At 37.3% G+C, this 20,086-nt stretch overlaps 1 protein-coding gene across 3 annotated transcripts in view; it reads right to left on the reverse strand.

The window, feature by feature from the left end:
* The window catches only part of LOC105151162 (uncharacterized), a 303,301-nt gene that overhangs the window by 133,951 nt on the left and 149,264 nt on the right, over positions 1-20,086 (reverse strand). For all 3 annotated transcript variants that reach the window (XM_087413985.1, XM_087413987.1, XM_087413986.1), the window contains 2 exons: positions 7,018-7,236; positions 5,175-6,168 (listed from right to left, as the gene is read on the reverse strand). In XM_087413985.1, coding sequence (XP_087270111.1) covers positions 5,175-6,168; positions 7,018-7,236 — 1,213 coding nt within the window. The remainder of the gene's footprint in view (positions 1-5,174; positions 6,169-7,017; positions 7,237-20,086) is intronic.

The following is a 20,086-nucleotide window of genomic DNA, read 5'->3' on the forward strand; positions in this document are numbered from 1 at the left end:
GGTATAATAATCCGCGAAAAATAGTACTGCATCGATATCAGCTGATCGTTAGCGCGTATTTATATTTCGTGCTATTTCTCGCTTTCGCGCGAGAACCTTTGACTTTCAGCCGCGTTGAGAGCGTCGCGTTGTTCAGCAGCTATAATTACCGTTAGAATAAATACATGTTCTAACGAAGACTCATTTTAGCTTTTCCAACAAAATACTCGAAGTTCAAATCGTGAGTACACACACCTAGATGATAAAGACTGTAACACTTTTGTTAAACATAAATAGAAAAATGATCTACAATTTATTATTAATTTTGTATTATTTTACTAATCCCTATATATAATTACTATGAATTATTATGAATTAATCATGTCAAATTTTTTAAATATAAGAATAAATTTTATTATATGCTTATATATCCTGAATTTGAGAAAGACTTTAAGAGAAAAACAATAATTGATTACATCAGAGAATGAGAAAGCTAATAAATTTTACATCGCTACCGAGACATATACTTGTTGACAATCGAGTTTAGCAAATGTTTGATATATGCATATTTTCTCAGGAAAGTTTGAATATGTATGATAAGAGAGATACGCGTTGTTACATCAAATTCGGAATCAAAAGAGAGAGGATTAAAACATTCTAAAAAATCTTCGCGGCTCTTCCTTTTTATCCTTTCTATCAGTACGAAGTATGCGTTGCGGTTATTGCTGCTGTTAAAGTCCAAGTTGATGATTTTCTCGAGCCGGTTGCGCGGCAAAACTAGTACATATCCCACCGCATTCTTCCTGCCTGTGTCTTGTCGACCGTCCGAGAATTAACCGCCACGATACGCGGCGATATCAGATCGGTTCTTGCGGGAGTCAGGATCTCGCGGTACGACGCGTTCAAAGAATTTCCGCGAGTGAAATGTTATGTTTGGAACAAGAAAACACATAACGCAGAGCCAGTTGTGGGGATTTAATTGAGCGGTGAGATATCCGTTAACGAAAATAATTTCCAGAAAATTGATGCGTGTCGAACTGTGAGAAATGGAAATACATCAATCAAAAAATTGTCACACTTATAAGAATATGAAAATATGAATTTTCTAGTAATCTCATACAGTGTTAATCAGAGAGATTTAACAAATTATTGCCATATAAATAAAATTCAGTAAAAAGAAATTATTACATAGAAGCGCAATATAAAAACTCTGTAGAATTATTATTACTATTTAGTTAGATGCTACTAATAATGATCGAAAAGACTATTGCAAAATATGTACGTTGAATTCTTTTCGTAGTATACCTATTCATTAAGATTACAAATTCAATTAGTCAAATACATATCTTAATAGTTCAAATAATGCTTAACGTTTCACGGTATATAGAATTAATTCCATCTTTAGTTCATTCATTTTTATCATTTTTATAATTGCAATTTAGTCTCACATGACAAGATCAATTTTCTCAGAAAAAAATCTAAGAGATAGCAAATATTCCCTCCTATTTTTCTCTCCCTCTTCTCACGAGTCTACCCAGTCTGCCGGCCTTCGCCAAAGGAAGCGAAATCGAATGCATTCCAAGCTGCTGTAAGTCATTCCCGACAATATCCTCCTCTACTCACAGCATCCTCGTGCGTGGGCAGTGGCATTTGTGTCGCACGATGGGCGGATTATGTTCCACGGCGTGCCGACAAACCCGTGAGTAAAAAAAAAAACGAATGGATCGTACCGACGAGACGCGCCGTCAATGAGATATCCACGTGCTAATGAAACACGACAACCGGCGCAAAGGCATGTCTGATCGCATGGTGTGGTGCGCCGCAAGCACAGCCACGCCGGCTACGCAAGTTACGGAACGATGACAGCAGCACGAATGTTACGGGAAAGAGTGACGACCGATTCTTCGCACTTGATTGCCAAATACACCAAAATAGAGATAGGGTCGTCGTCTAGTCATCCACATATTATCATATATGAATGACTAGACGACGACTCATCGATTATTTTTATTTACATACTTCGAGAAACCTATATATCTGATGAAATATTACTTTCTCTTCTTTATTATCAAATTTCTCGACAATCGAGTGCCGAGAAAATATAGTTAAATCGAAAGAATAAGTATTCAAATTGATGATACTGAATACAAAATAAAAATAATTTATTAAAAATAATTTATTACAATTATTGAATTATTTACTATATAGTTCATTATTAATATATTTTATTATACATCTATTCAAGCATTGGCTAGAAAAATGTAAATTCTTTGTCGCAGAATTTTTATAATATTGTATTTATTATAATTCATTATATTGATTCAGATTGTAATCGCTTTTATATTAAAACACGAATAAGCAGCAGATTTATCTAAGATTCAACGTAATATTCTTTTTCACAAAATCCAATTTCGAACAAAATTTAAACAATTAAATTCACAAAAAATTTATTGATCCGTGCATGCAAACAAACATTCGTAAATGCATTTTCACACTTTGTAATTTTTTTTATTCCATTTTTCGGTTTGCCGTTAACGTTTCAGAAACGTTGCCGGTTCACTGTCGTATCTTATTAGCACGAATACTCATTGACAAGTTCATTACTCCGTTCATTCACTGTCGAGGCAGGTCGCTCGCCTCTCGCATCGCAAACACTGCCGGTTGCAAGGAAAGTCAAGAAACATGTTTGAGCACGTATACCAGGGTTGCAATAGACGAGCGCAAATCGGTTATAATAATTCGCAATAATTCATGGTATTTTACGTTACCAATCCTGGACTTAAGGAGACATGAATCAAAAGATTATTGTTTCAATAATTATACTTGTACAACGTTCGTATGTTTTGGATAAACTATATACAACAGCGATTGGAGTTAATGCGGTATCGTAACATTATATTCTCCGTTTTTTCTCCGGAAGAAATCATTTATTATTCCAAGTATTTAACTCAATGTTATTTTTTAATCAGCCTTATGACAATTTATAAGAAAAATTATTTTCGTTATGATATATAAGATTATCTTTTATAGAACCATTTTTCAATTAATTTTCTTTTTATCTTTTAAGTTACACAACATTTATAATGCTGTAAAAAAATTTACCAACTCAATCTAATAAACTTTATTACATCTGTTATTTTCAAAGCAATATCTGTTCAAAGAAGAATCGAAATTTTTTACGTTTTTACTAATTAAAATGAAGATTGATTTTCACTTTGTACACAATTTTTCATATCTCAATTATTATATTGAATTCTTTTATTCATAATATTTACACCCGTCAAACAGATCCACATTGTACTAAATTATACTTAAATCATAAGTAATTCTCTAAACATGTCTATAGATTGAGGCGATAGATTTCAGCAACTCCAAAACGTGTTATCATACGACAAATAAAGAAAGCGGTAACCGAGAGTAAAAGAGCTTAAAAAGAAAAGTTTGCCCATGGAATGGTACAAATTATGTGGTACGTAAAAAGTCGCGCTACGAAACAGCGAATGCCGTAAGCTCATTTTTATGTCAAAACTGCGGACGTGGCGTCGTTTCGGATAAAGGGTCTTGACTTTGCAAACTTGTCGGCGGCGGTTACCAAAGAGGCGATCCGAGACAAGCGTGGGAGGATGCGAAAGGAGATCGGCGGTTGAGAACAGCCGCGAGACTTTAAAGTACTGTCCGACCCAGTCGGGCCCGTATTCGCGAGTGATTCGTTTGGCCAGGTCCATGACGAAAGATCGAGTGACAAGCGAATGCGCCGACAATTTGCATACTCGTCCGTTACAATTATGCTTGCGTCGTCGGCGTGAGAGTCATCGCTCGTTAACGATGCCCTCAGGGAGACGGATTAAACCGGGATTGTGACATGTGACGTAAAAGTTTGCAACCTCAAGAACCGTGTAAGAAAAATATTTAGGATTCAACTCAAGCGAGAAAATGCATTTATTCTTAATTATTCAACGTAACTTTAGAAATAATAAACATTTGAAAATGAAAAATAATCATTAAGAGTCGAAAGAGTCGAAAATTAAATGTAATTTGAATAAATATATTATATAATAAAGATTCAAACAATAATAGAGACAATTGATTGCATAAAAGCATAAATCAACAATGAGAGAAACGTTAGATTAATTAGAATTTTAATTGAAAATGAACGAATTAACATTTTCTGATTAAATCTACTAGAAACTCTTAATTGAAATAATCAAAATGTTGATAGATATCAAAATTTTCTAGTTCATCTATTTTCAATCAGACATTTTTCTTAGTACATTTAAAAATAAATATAGTTTCCTGAATGTGTCTATCCATTAAATCGCTAATGTATAATAACTTGTCGAACAATAACTTAAATTCTTTTCAGATTAAGTTTTTTACATAATATTTTTCTTTGAATCTTAATTATGTCCGTGCGTTAAATTATGAAAGGATTATTACGAAATAAGTTGCGAGTTGATGCGGAAACCTCTGCTAAATACACGTCACGGATTTTCAGTACTTTGTTTAGCAGAAAATATTTCCATCGTAAACTTCGTCGCAGCTTCGGGATGTAAGACACGCATTCGTGCGAGCACGTGCACACCGGAATAACGTCACGCAAGTACAGCGATTCTATTCACACTCACTGGAATCTCCCCAATGAAACTCTTTCACGCGAGCGTGGACGAAGTACAAGCATCGGTTCGACGCACGAGTAGCGTTCGTATTTTTTAACAACCGACATGACAAGAAGTAGCCACTTTACAAGATATGCCGCCTACGCTACACTTCAGTCAGAATTTCAAGTACGGTGCGCCGCGCGAGTTTAGTCGCCGGTAAATCACGCATGCCTACATAAAAGCGTTCATCGAGTGAGAGCAGCTGGCATGCCAGTTCGGCAGAAGTAACTTGCGAGTTTTCCTAGATCGCATATCTTCGATAAACGTTCCGGAAGCGAAATTCAACGTTCGCGATTTCTACGCTTGTAAACAAGACTATATTTTTCGTCAATTAATCGCTAATAAATCTAGCAATATTTTTTAAGCACAAATAATTTAACTTGATCAAAGATTATCAGCAAAAAATACTTTAAAATCATTATTAAAGACACAACAATCGCTCTCTAAACTAATTAGAAACATACTTTTGCTTTATGCAAATAAAAAAAATTCTTATGGTTATATATAAAAGTAAAAATATATGTATAAATTACTTACCGAATCCCATTCGTACTTCTTCTTCGTCATCACTGTCGATATGCTTGATTCCCGCCACTTCGAAGCTCTTCGCGGATTGTTCCTTTCGCGAAACGGAGGAAGAACAATCGCAATTATCCTCGCCGCAGCCGCAGTCGTCGCCAGCGCATCTGCATCCCAGCAACGGATCGTCCGTGTCTATATTCCTGCACGCCGGACAGGGGAACGTCATATCGTCGAGCGAGACCCTTTCGATTTTTCTCTCGACGGTGACAAGCAAACTGCCTATGTATGCCGGCAGATCCTCGTCGCTAATATCGTCTGGACCACCCGCGTTCCGCAATCTGTCCTCGAGATCTTTTGGTGAATCATCGACGATATCGTTTCGCCGCAAAACGCTTTCCTCGAATTGCAGAGGACTTTTCAGATCTTCCGATGCGATAGACCTGCTACGTATTTCGCACCTACTGCTCTCCTTCCATTTTTCCATTGTTGTGGGGGAGACCACCTTGGTGCATCGCTTCACTTTGGCGCGACTCTCGTCGCCGCCGATGGGACTAGAGGAATTCTTGGAACACGCTCTGCAACTCGTGCTTCGATCTAGTTCGTCCTCGTCGCCGTTGAGGTCGTCCTTCCAAGTATTGACACTGGACGCGGACCTGGACTTCATCACTGTGGCAGTATGACCGGACTCGCCGATCGTGTGATTCTCACGACAGAATTGGTGTTCCAGCCTGTCGATCGACCTGGCCTCCTCCCGACGATGTTCAGCGCTGTTAGTTCTGTTAATCTCGCGTGTCCTCGGACGCGCGTCCTCGCGCGATCTTCGCCGCAGACGACCGGTGGTTTTCATCACGCTCGAGGGCTGCGCTCCGCTGAGATTTGCGCTCGCCGTATTCGACGAGCTTGGCTGACCCTTGTTTGTCAGGTCCCGCCAGTCCATAAACTCGTCTTCACGGTCCCAACCCAAAATCCCCGGGGCCCTCATCGACGTAGTTCGCCAGACTACTGCTATCTGCAAACAGCAACAGTTTTTTCGTTTTAACTCTCTCTTACTTTCATTGTCTATTTGCGTCCATGTTAAAAATATTACGAGAATATTACGCCAAGAAATTTCCGATTTTAATATTAACGACATTTACATTTTTAAATCAATTCTTCCATGAGAAAAATATGAAGTAGTAATAATACCTATTGCCAATTAAATTTCAAAGAAGTTGTTAATAAATAAAAGAATCTAATTCTTTACTTAATTTCAAGTGAATTTTATTCAAACAATATTTTAATCTAAACTCTTATTATGAAAAATTAAGTCAAAAGTATTATAAAATTATGAAAGGAAACTTTTCACGGATTTTAATATTAAATTTATTACAGGAGAATTTATCATATTATTGTAATATTTATTATCAAATATTTATAAAAGCATATTGAATTCAGCCGGTCTGCGTAACTCATTGTCATGATAAATCAGCTAGCTTGGCATATTTCTAAGAATATGGGAAAACGTTATAAGCGTTATACGCGTGACAATGCCGCGTCGGCATTCTCAGATATACGTCCTTTATTGCCTGGAGAGGAGCTTAAGCGCGCATCTAATAATGCGCGTGCCATTACGCGCCTGCATCCGATGACTGTTAATATTTATGTCGAGGATCCCGTCGAGGATCACACGAGAAGAACGCTGAGAATTCCGGCCGAGTCTTTTCGACGGTTGGAGGTGTCATTCTCTCGCGGCGGTATATGGAGAACATCACTGGCGCGGCTTCCTTGTGACAACGAGAGAGGGGGGTGGTGGGAAGGAAGGGGGAGGGAGGGAGGATACAAGAAAAGAGAGGAAAAAATGAAAAGGAACATGACTCACCTCAACGGTATTTTGCTCGACGGCTTCACCGGCGGTCGTGGCGCCGCTGACCGACGAGGTGGTTGCAGTTGCAGTTGCAGTTGCAACAGCCGCGCTGCGTACGCAAAGGTAACATTCCCCAAGACGCAATGCAGACGCCTCGAGCTCACCCAGCTGCAGGATCAGGCCGTTGCCGCCTAACGTCAGAGGCCAGCCTTCAGGCACCACCGCCTCGTTTCCCTGCAATCAGACAAATGGATCATGTCATATCTCGCGTCTGATCATCACGTGGATACTTTCGCGTTAAACATCGTAATTTTCATCATGTTCCGATAAAGCTAAACTCTTCCGCACACGTCGTTTTCCGAATATTCCGCTGAAGAGAAATTGACGTTTTCAAATACCTAATAAAAATAGAAAATTAAGGATAAAATTGTAGCTATTAATCGAAAGCTATGAATTAAGCTATATTTTTGTAGGCAGATTGTATATGAAAGCGTGGGAGGAATTAAGACGTTGGAAAGCGGTATGTTAATTGCGTTGATTACAGGATATATTCAGAATTAAAATGATGTGTAATCAGTCAGTAACTGTCCTTTCTCTGTTGAAAAGCATACGTTGATGAGCAGGAATTTAATCGGAGTCAAAACATTTCGCACACAAAGCAAAGAAAGTGGCAAAGTATTCTGCGCGGAATGTGTTAATGTTGAAGATTGCATCTTGAAGTATTTGTGCACATGCCAGAATATTACAACATCAACACTAGAAAGTTTGACGTTAATTGCATTAATAATGATTAAGTCATGTAATAAATAGCATAATTCTAAATAAAAATAACTAATTATGTAACAATTGTGCTCACGAATAAAAATCAATTAGTGAACAATTCTTTCAGATTATAATAATGTAAAGAATTGAAAAATAAATAATTCCATCGATAACACAGTATAATAACGTATTATACTGTAAAAAACTGAAAAATAATGCTATCAAATAGCACACGCTAATTGTCAGCACTATCGCGATGTTCATTTCTAGGCACACCGTCGTATTTAATTTAATATTGAATCTTACGACTCATATCTCCTCATCTTTGAAGGAGAAGAGATCGCCGAAGGTGCGAGACTCTCTCTCTCTCGAGTGCACCTTGCAATAACACCTACATACATATGTCGACCGGCGACTACGTGACTCGTCGTGTAAGCAATTAGACGGTAGGATAGCGCAAATAAAGGGCGGCAAAACTGAATGCACACAACGTGCTTCGGGTTCGTAATTAAAAGCAAATGAAACGCACTCATTCGGTCATCCACGATTTTCATTATCGAGACTGAGACACACGCACGACTGCATTTCATGGGGAAATGGAACTTTATCAAATAGAGTTGGTCGATCGGGAAACCATTCGACGACGATTCATCAGTTCGTTGACGCAAAACTAATTAACTCACGGCAAAGAGAAATATCAACATTGGCACAATGTAAAAATGACGTTTTTATTAGATATTCGCTTCGCTTTTCTAAGTTTAATATTTCTTTTGCGATTGATTTATTTATTACAGATAATACCTGCATTGTTTATGATGCAAATGGAACCACTACAAAAAACAAAGCTGTAACTCCGCTCACTATATTTCTTCTTAAAAATACATTTTTGAAATGAATGTTCGGCAATGGTACCAATATATCGTGTTATATTCGAGCTCTTGAAAGTACATATACGAATAAAAAATTTCAAGTTTCACGCGTTCGCTTTCTCATCAATTTTCACTGTTCATATCTTCAAAAAAATTTTTTTAAATTAAGATGGAAACTATGCAGCAAAGGGAAAGCGCAGTATCACAAAATTTCATCAAGAGTCCAATACCACATTGTCAACGGTCTAAGTCTCTCTCGTAATCGCCGTCGCACTAATCAGTGTGAAGGTGACTACGAGAGAGAATGCAGAGGCCATGTTGTTTGACCATGACGCCAAGACGGACGTTTATGATGCGCGATAAGGAAACCAGAGGCCCTCTTGCCTGTCAACCAAGTGTCTCATTAGCGATATAAACACCGTATGAGAGAATGTATCTGGCGCCGAAACTAAGCGGCTTTCACTGCGTGATTTACCGATGTATGTACTGCCTCCCTCCCTCCCTCGATTTACGTGCAGCACGGTTTACCTACGCCACACGCGGAAACCCTGTGTGAATGTTTTCAATGATCGGCGGCAAAACGGAAGGTTCCGACAGGACAACGGTCTAGCGAGAGCCGGCGTAAATCAGACCTTATCGCCGCGGAATTCGCATTAGGCCGCTAAGTGCGAACGCTGGTGCGTTAAATTTCATCGCTCTCGATACTCGCTCGTTTCTCAGACGCATGGCGAGGAGAATTTATCAGTCGCCCTCGCGCCACATCGCCGCGTAATAATTTTAACGTTATCGGTGATTTTTCGCGCCGCGATCGCGCGCTCCGTTACGCGCGACTAGTATGATCGCATTGGTACGAATCGAGACTAGTTTGAAAGGTGCGTTGAGAAGCATTTCAACAAATTGGAATCGCTTACTTTCTTAATGCCGGCAAGCTGTAGAAGCTGAAGAAGAGATACAAATCATAAACTTTCTATTCTTATAAAAAAGGACATAAATAATTTGAAGAAAAAAAGATCATTTATTATCTTTGTATGAAAGTAAAGCGAGAAATAAATTTTGAAAATTTTACTCAAAAAAATGGAAAAATACTTTAATTTTTAATATTTTATTTTAATGTTTTAATTAATCACTTATACACATATATAATAAAACAATGTTTTAAATATTTTTACACTTAACTTGTAGTCGTGAATTCGATGACCTGAACTACACTGGATTAGTGCACATTAAAGGCTGCCAAATAAAATATCTAAATGCAGTGATATAATTTAATCAATTTTGACAAGGAAAAAATACATTTCTATTCTGTTAAACAATACGTGACACTAGTATTAAATATAATTGATTATTTAAAAATATTTAAATATCCTTACATTTAATTTAGCTAATTTCAAATATAGGTTGATTTCAAGTAAGGTTTTAAGTATGCACTAATCTTGCGTGTGCAAGTGCCCGAATTCGCTATATATCACAAATAGAAACGATCTATCTTCTTTTCGATTTGATAAAAGTGACTCGGCAAGTTTTCAAATCAATCATTCACCGTTTTACGATCGGCACCATCCTAACCGGCTAATGCGGTCGTGCGGCGAGAGCAGCGCATAAATACACGTTCTCCCTAAAGCTATATCCATTCGATCTAAGAAAAAAATCCGTAATAGACGATTAAACGAGAAAGATAAAAGCGAAGGGAGACTCATAGGAGACGCGCTGACTGCCGTGCCGGATGCTGTCAAAGTGACAGACGCGTGCACGCGACGAGAGCTCATTAATCGGCTGCTGCACCACACAGCGGTCGATGCATTGACGAGCTTGCATCTACGTGACTCACACGAGTGAAGATACACGCATGCGAGTTGGAGTAGCACGCGCGGAAGTATCGGAGCGGATACATCGAAACACATTTTATAGCGGTCCGATCTGATGAAAGTCCGGCAAGACTGATTGCGATCTGGCTGCCGCGAGGAAGTGAGGAAGCAAAGAAGAGAAAAAGAGGAAGATAGAGATAGGGAGAGAGCGAAGGAGAGAAACGATTTCGTGGACCTGTTTCTCGGACTCTGTTAAAAAAAAATGCGCACGCGCCCCGCCGACCGCCCGTGGTAAACACGCTGTGTATGTTGCGATCAAATTAATCGGCATGACATCGTTACTTCTCCGAGTCGGATGTCTTTCACTCTGCGCTCCCGAGCGCGTCTCTCGATCCGAATGGAGAAGTCTTAACCGCGATCGTCTTCGGCGCGAAAAAATATAACGGTCGAGCACGGAGGTTGAGAGGAAAGAGAGAGCCAGCGCGGATTTACGGCGGTATATGTATCAGGTTACCAACGGTGCTAATTGTAATTTGCGTAAATTCGCCTGAATTTATTTTTATTGGATAAATTTCTCAAAGTGTTGATCGCGTGGCTAATTGGATGAAGAAAATTTATACGGACATTTCGTGTGATAATAAAATCTAAAGTGGAAAGAATAAATCGTCAAATATAAAAAATGCGAACAGATTTTATTAGATCTATTATAATGTTTGATGTAATCAAATGATAAGTCCACTTATAGTCTTAAAAATATCCTGTATTATTTTAACCGATATATTTAAATTACTTCGTGCTAATATTTATTCATCTCCTATATTACTATTCCTAACACGGTGCTTAAACACAATGCTTCATGAATTTTTCAAGATGAGATCAAAGCTATAAATTCAATGCGTCTTTGCTAATAAAAACTTTTCGTGGTCTACTCTTTAAATCTAAATCAGTGAATAATCACTAATTACCCAGTGGCATATTTGGCACTGATAATCAGTGAAGTTCAACTAGAAAAGGAAAAATGTTTGAGCATTATATAACTAAAATACTGATATTTACATATTAATTTCAATCTTCCAATATCATATTCATTGAATTTAAGCACTAAAACAAGATTAGTTAGATCACATAATAAAAATTAACTAGGTTAGGGATCTCATATTTAATTCACTGATTATGAATGGCATACTTGATACTGATATCAGTGATTATCCACTGATTTAGATTTAGAGAGTATATAAATGTGAATTTAAGTCAATAATAGCGATCAACAAGACTGATCGATTCAACAGAATAACAAAAAATTGCTAATTCTTCTCGTATTAATATAGCGTTGTCGTTGAATATGTATTAGGTGTTGGAATTAATTCGTAGCGTTTTACAAGTGATGGGAAGTACTTTCATTAATGTATTTTTTAATGCTCATGTGAAATAAATAACATTCTTTCATTAAAAACGCTACGAATTAATTCCAACACCTAATATGTTACCATGCTTCAATGTAGAACTTTCGGTACCACGGAAAGGAAACCAAGGTGAATACCGCAGAGATGCGATCTGGCAACTTGCAAGACGTGCCACGGATGCGGCAACGGGATGTATGCATGCGGGCGGTGCATAGAACGCGACGGGTCTGGCCAGTAAACGCGCCATGAACACAGGCGTGCACAAGCCGATTCCCTCTTCGCGGTACGGCTCGTTTAAAATGCAGATTAGACTCTATACCGGCATCCTTTCAGCGCGCGAGTTGCCGACCGACGTCGACGTGGCAACGGCACCGATCGGCCGCTTGGCTAAAGCAGCATCTACAATTAAACACGTAGGCAGACAAACAGATAGATGAAGAGAAATTTATTGTATTCTAATATGTAATAACATAAACATAAATATTTTTCCAAAAAGTGATAGATGTGAAGTAAATCATATCAATTGTATTATGTTATTGTAGTTGAAAATAATAAAAACACAGGATACTCGCGTTGAATGAAATGCAATGAATAAAAGTATTGCATAAAAATATAATCAAAAATAAATTATACGATCTGTGACGAGATGGAGCATTAAAAATTAAATCCAGAGGAATATTGAAGTACCATTTCTTCAATCAGTTGAAGATTAAAAAAAAACTTCGAGTGTAAACATGTGTTCACCTCTACTCAAGGTATTCAACAGTATGTCGAAAAAAAGTTAAATAGACGCAAAGACAAAGTTCACATTACGATCGCACGAGCACGAAATTTCTTTGTGAATGTGTAGCAGAAACCGATTTGAATGAATTCATTAGTACATTCTCAAACATAAACGTGTTTAAAGCTGCGGCTTTAAATGCAGTTTCGCAATGAACCTTTCTAAATATTTACGACATAGAAATCCTAGTCTACGACAGACGTCGCTGTTATTTACGTCTCGGCACCGAAGTGTCTGCTATGCGAAATATTAGCAATTGTCGGAATAAAAGATTACTGATCGTGAAGACATACATATATATAAAATCAATGCTCATAACATCGATTTTCTGAATCAATGAATTCAGTTGAATGCACTAGTGTGCACCGGTACCATTAAAGCCATTGATTTAATCCGACTGTGAATGTAAAAGTAAAACGCAAATATTTCAAATTATAAAATACATAGTTTATTTAACAGCACAATAGTGCACCAAGAATTTCGCAGTTTAATTCGTTTCTATATTTATATTAAACATATATCTTTACATTAATTTTTGTGACGATAATTTCAATGTGCACCAGTGTGTCTAAATTTTTAAAATATTATTTTCATTATTAACAAATGAATAGAACACATTATTGTAAGTTTGTACTTCCAAAAAATATATATTTTTTTTTATTTCACAATATATTTTTATTGAAATATTCACGATTTAGAACTTTTTTTTTCAATTGCATTAGACGCTATAAAATATTTTATTATTAATGTCATCGATATTCTAATATTGTTATAAAAATTTCCATGTCAGTTTCCGAGTAAAACGTGCAATAAAATATCAGATTAATATAAATCATATTGTTGTAAAACAAACGTTAGCCAAGCAGGATTTTAAGATATTGCATCGCGTCAATCCACGACAAGAGAAGAGAACAGCTCTCCCTATTTCTCACTTTCTTGGCGGTAAATCTCTGTCAAGCGCGTGCGATGTTTCTCAGCTACCAGTTAACAATGCAAGATCATGAGGAAAATGCGAAAACGAGTCCCGACAGAAAGAAGAAGTCTCTCCATCTCATTCGCGTCTCGTCTGTCAAGACATCTTGTCTGGTGAGCTCGACTTCGCCAGAGGTCGATCTCTCGCCAGGCAATAGATAGTGTTAAAGAGGTCCCCAATGCAGATTCTCAGTCTCTTTCGCTGTATCTCGCGAAGAAGCTCTCTCTTCTCTCCGTAATTTTTTCATTATCTGTATAAATTTTATTGTCTGTATAAATTATATTATACAAAGTAGACATTATGTTACGAAGATTCTTAACATAATATAACTATTTCTCATCACATATATCCATCAATTTATCCTTGTTTTATTATAAGCGTATATATAGATATATTATTTTTATTAAAGTACTAATTGTACAATATAATTCCATAATATAAAGATTTTAAATACCTTAAAAATTATCATTTAATTATTATCGGCTCCTAAACAATTAGAATTATTTCATAATATTTTGATCATTTGAAAGCTATATAATGAACATCTATATTGTTTGTTTTACTATATTAACAATATAGTATAAAATAATTGTACGATATTGAACGTGGCTTTACTTAGCATATTCTCTCTCATATACATAATTTATCTTTATATTTGTCGCGGAATATTTTATCCAGGATTATTATAAATAAAATTTCTTAAGTCGGCTGTCTGATTATCCATTTGGATATCTTTCTTTTGCGGTGGGACTTCCGCAAGGGAATTACGGGATCAATGCGCACGTTACTGCGTAGGAGCCAAAGGTCCTCCGCGTCCTCTGGCTGCGATTGGCCTATGACCGGCGAACAATAGAAAGCTGGATACGCTCGTAAACCCGATGGCTTTTGAAAACGTCACTCGGGAAAGAATCATGGAATTGACCGGTTGAAGAAGCGTCCCATGCACCAGTGAAAAGGTTCCTTGAACTTAGCTATTTGACGGTCACTTTCCTCAAAGATCGTCCTTTCACGTGTATCACGTCACAATCACCTGCGCGCCACGAGTCATCGCCTTTGCCATCCGCGAGGAATAAACTCCCGTAACTGTTATATGAACATCACCCACCTGGATACATTGAGGTCGATATTACGGTATCGGTTAGATAACAACGATTGGAACAACTAATGATCATTTTCTGCATGACAAATGCACCGTCAAATCCAAGAAAAAAGAATGATAAAAAATTATTGTAAAAATTAACAGGAAATATAAAATCTATTAAATAATACTAAATCGTAAAGATACAAATTTATAATGGCGGTAGATACAGATTTATAATCTCTTCATGTATTCGGATAAAAATAAAATAAGATATTCAATATTTATGAATAAAAACAAGAAATAATAGAAAAACGTACTTTTATAAATCTTCGTAACGAGAAAGAGAAATTAATGATTTGCGCGCAATATAAAATATACATGTGGAATAATAACAATAAAATATGCGTCTAACATTTCTAGATGACAAGCAATTCTATCGAATTAGGACGCGAGCAAAGATCGAAAGGCGGTACTTCGCGACGTTTATCTCTGTGCATTGCAGCTGCATTGTGACGTCGCATCGTACAAATCGGGCGTATCGCCTGTCGGGATACATGCCACAAATTCTTTCCGGCTTCTATCGCAACCTGCCATTATCTGATGTGACATTTCATGAAAATGTGACGGCGGCCATTTGTTATTACGCGGCTATCCGTGAACGTCGCTTCGTGCCGGCAGGTAATTATCGGTCGCACGGTATAATTATCGCAATTGTTATCCGATCTCGGGGCGAGGCCAAGAAGGTCAGAACTAGGGGGAGACCTGCCCCAATGAAGGACCTGCAACGTAGATTCAACTCCTTGATTCTATTCGTCTTGTTGCTATTATAAAAAACATTAATAAGCCAACTATCGTCTAGTTAACTGTCGGATGACATTTGAAAAACATTGAGAAAAAACAAAACAAAATTATTTAGCATAATAAATAAACTTAAAACATTTGTTAAATATCTTTTCATTAGTTGAGAATCTCATATTGTAAAGTATAATACATAACATAAATAATATGTGACATAAATTCGTCAAAATATCTTTAATATTTTTTGTTTGTAATTATTTTCAATGCATTTTTTTACGTAGAAAATATTTTCCTTATCGCGAACCAATGAAAGAATTAAATATAAATATAAAATAAAAAAGTAAAATTATAATGTAGAGAGATCTCATCTGCTTTGACTATACCTAGAGAAATCGCATATGCATCTCGCCAATAGGCTTACAACGCTAAATATAGCGAACGTTAATAAAGTACATCATCTAATTAGCTAACCGTCAATCATTTCCTTATCGATATGCTTTGTTGACGTAGCACAAGACAGTGTCGGTCTAGAGGAAGACGCATCCTGTCTCTGATTACCATTGCCCCCGCATCCTTTGGACGGCCCCAAGTTCACGTCATCGTGGCGTTCACCTCTACCGAGTGTTCTTTCGCGACGTGTGTGCGAAGTTACGAATTGAACAAGAGATTCTCATGCTCGCGGTATACGCTTCTCGGATTTGCACGCGCACGAACATCGTATACTACAGTACGCGGTGTACAAGACACGGATAATTCCTCCGCTATAATTCATCGCGAGAATAGGAAATGAACGGCTCTTCTCCCTGGCGTGGAGTAGCGTCTCTATTCATTTGCCGGTTCAATGAGTTAGCGTCGAGAGACCTCCCCAGAATCGCCGGAGGTGCGTTAGATTGTCGTATCTTTCAGGTGCACACGCGCATCCCTGTACCGCGCATAGTAATTATGATAATGTCGCGTGAGTCACGATTACAGGGACGCGGCGGCGAAATTAATAACGGAGATTCACGATATATCCGGGGACATGTCAATTGGAGACAATCGCGACGAGCAGGAAGCAACGTGGAACAGGTACTTGGATAACGCCAGGTATCTCTAGGAACGGGCGAGCTCACGCGAGCTAGCGATCAACGCGAACGACCGAAGTTCATACTTTGCGTGGAACGGCCCAGCGTGCGATCACTGTTCATATGACGTCGCCTTGGGCTCCGTGATTACTTATTAAACAAATTCACGCACGTATAAACCAACGAGCGTGAATATATCGGCGATGAGCTGCTAACAGCAGTGTTGCATGTGCATGCGATAGAGCGCGTAGAACTGTATTTCAAACAAACTTAAATTAAACTTAAATTGCACAATAGTTTTTTACATTTTGCAATTGCAGCAGATTTAGCTTTGTTATTTCAGAGGTTACATGAAAAGTACGATTTTGCTGAAATATCCAAAAATTTAACTAGATATAAATCTGAAAATAATTTTGTAGACTATCAAAATAATTACGTAGGAAACTCAAGTATAATGAACAATGTTACAAAAAAATTTTGATATTCTAGCAACCAGCTTGAGTATCCTGTATACATATAAGCAACATTCTATGTAATTATTTTAATGATCTAATAAAATTATTTTCAGTTAAATTTTTAGCAAAACCATTTTTCTTTTTCTAAATGCGACATGAAGGAAATTCTGTTACACAAAGAACAATTTGCTCAAAATTTAATTAGATATAAATCTAAAAATAATTTTGTTGGACCATCAAAACAATTACGTAGAAATCTCAAATGTAACGAACAATGTTGCAAAAAATTTTGACATTCTAGCTTGAACGCCCTACATAATTATTTGAACAATCCAACATAATTATTTTCAAATCTGTATCTAGCTAAATTTTTATTTAACTATTTTAGCAAAATCATCTTTTTTATTCAATGTTCTCCAAGAAACAATAAAAAAAATTGTAATTAAGTATCTACCTGTATTTTTAAAATAACGCAAGATCTCTTATAATGATTTATATAAAACTTATACGTGAATTCGATCCGGTATTTTATTTAAAAAATTCCTAATATTTTACTCCTGTATATTTTATCAGATCCAAATTTTTGAATGAGTGTGTTCGCTGCTCATCATAACAATTTGCACTGCAACAGTGTCCACACTTGCATTGTTCAAGCGTATCTTAGCAGCATGGTCCCTCTCGCAAACGGGCACCTAATAGTAACCTCGAGGTACGATTCGTGGTAATCCCGATGCATGCATCAGAAGGGCAGTGCTAGTATCTTTCGCGGATCACGATGCAAACGAACGTTTATCGCGTGCCCGCGTGAGCCTTCGTGCATAATTCCGCGTACGAGAATCTCAATTATCCGGTACTTGCGCCTCGCTGTGCTCGAGCGTCCTCGACAATGTATCAGTCTAAAAGAGCGTCTTTCCGGTGCTCTTTTTTTCTCTCTTGCCGAGGCTGCCAGACAAATATGCACGATATGCATTACTTTTTTCCGCGCGATGCACGCACATCCTCGAGAGTTTAAGTAAGAGCTCTTCTGAAAAAGTCACTTATCAACTAGAGAGAGGTAAAATTGAATCGACATGTACCTGGTAATACTCGAGTTTTCATCGTGCTGTCGATGTACCTGGTCGAGAAAGTGATGAGAATAAGCGTAGAGAACAAGATCCAGATTCCCAACCCACCAAAAACTGCTTCTCCGAGATCCTCGCCATTAGCTCGGTATTATCAGCACACAGCAGCAATCGCAATCAATGTTTTATACATCACGACGATCGAATGACGTTTTACAAGACACTCGCGATCACTATTTGCGTCTACGAGCCCTTTTTCGGACAATAATTACCACGAGAAATACGAAATGTCCTCCCGCCTTCCGACTTCGATGTATCCCGCAACAAACAACTGAATAACAGGTTCGAGAATCGCAATATCGCAGTTCAAAATTTCGATAATCGAATTCAACAACGACCAAAGCAGCGAACCAATCAGCGTCCAGCACGCCTAGCATCGCTTCAGGTGTGTTCGGGGAGACGCTATTAGCGCTATTAGCGCTATTGTGTCATTCTATCCTTGTTTTACGTCTAATAAACATGTTTCGCATATGTTAATTCATACATAGAATTCGTATATAACTGAAATAATTTAATTTAGAAATAACGTTTAATAAATATTTGAACAGTTCGTACACTAAAAAAATATTAAATTTTAATAAATATTTATTTGAATAGTCCATTTATTAAATATAAACATATATTTATTTGATACAAAAATTATTAATTTGATTTAATTATCGTTCTTTATTGAGTAAATATTTATTTACTCAATAATGTAAGTAAATGTTTACTTATTGTTAATTCTATTCAAAGAAATATTTATTAATATTTTTATTAAATTTTTTTAGTGTAAATATTTGAAATTCATGCTGAAATTATCATTTTTTCATATAATAAATCAGATATATATAAGCTTGAATAGCATGTACGAGTTTATGCAGAGATAATACTTTCGTTAGCAATCAACTTGAAATAACTAATAATATTTCTGAACCAGTCATCGTTCAACTGTGCATCCATCAGATTGTCCACTCAAACACGCTTCATTAAGTCTCGATAGCGAATAGCAAACAGTTTCCTCGAGAAATCTATTCTAATAATCTAATCCTTCCAAATCTATTGCTGTACGTTACGAAACAACTTGCAAAGGGTTTGATCCATCTCTAGTACGTATTTCTCTAGTAGTAATATACATCTCTGGAACGCGAACGCCGTTCCCGACGGATGATCGGATGACGGCTGCGGAGTGATCGTCCGGAGGACTATCTCTCTTTCCTGGCCGCCGCGCCAGTTAGCCGCAGGCTACCTCTTCCAGGTGCACGCATGCATCTCACCATACCTCCCATACAGTCATTACGAACACTTGCATCAATCCACCACACGTGTGAGCGTGCATGCATGCGTACGAACGCCTAGCTACCTCGCCTAGTCGTCGATGCGTGACTGCGTCGGAGGAGAGCAGTCTGCTAGGATTATTATGCAAGCTCTCGTCGTGCTCTCAGGCTGTCGGTGCTTCGGGTTCCGGGTCCGATTGTTCGTTCGGCCCGGCACGCTTCTTGGCACCTGATGTTAATGGTAAAACGTTAATGGCGCGTTAACATGCGCGGTATTTCTGCTCGTTTGTTCGCTTATTACAGTATATAATTATTTGTTATTCTGCATTGCACGTCTCTCACTGTAATATAATTCCCGTTAACATTATTCAATTGTCTAATAGTCAAACATTCTCATTTCCATGTAATTTTCATGTAAATCTTATTTATACGAATAAATTAAATTAGATTAAATTTTCTTAACAAAATCTTTTCAGATTTACGTCATTGCTATTAAGTAGGGCGTGTCACAGCAAAACGTTATAAGTGCCAAAATGAAAACTATTGAAGGGATTGATGTAAATACAGTGTTCTATCATTATACTAATATTCGGCATGGAAATTGTTGCTACAAGCGAAGAAAAATAAGTAGCACTTCAAAACATTGTTAGTCCATTGTGCAAATGACATTTCTGTGCTTGAACTTACAATGTCTTGAAATTTTAACTTTAACACAT

The sequence above is a fragment of the Acromyrmex echinatior genome, chromosome 15, assembly GCF_024713525.1.
Source record: "Acromyrmex echinatior isolate Ae372 chromosome 15, ASM2471352v2, whole genome shotgun sequence".
Lineage (NCBI taxonomy): Eukaryota > Metazoa > Arthropoda > Insecta > Hymenoptera > Formicidae > Acromyrmex > Acromyrmex echinatior.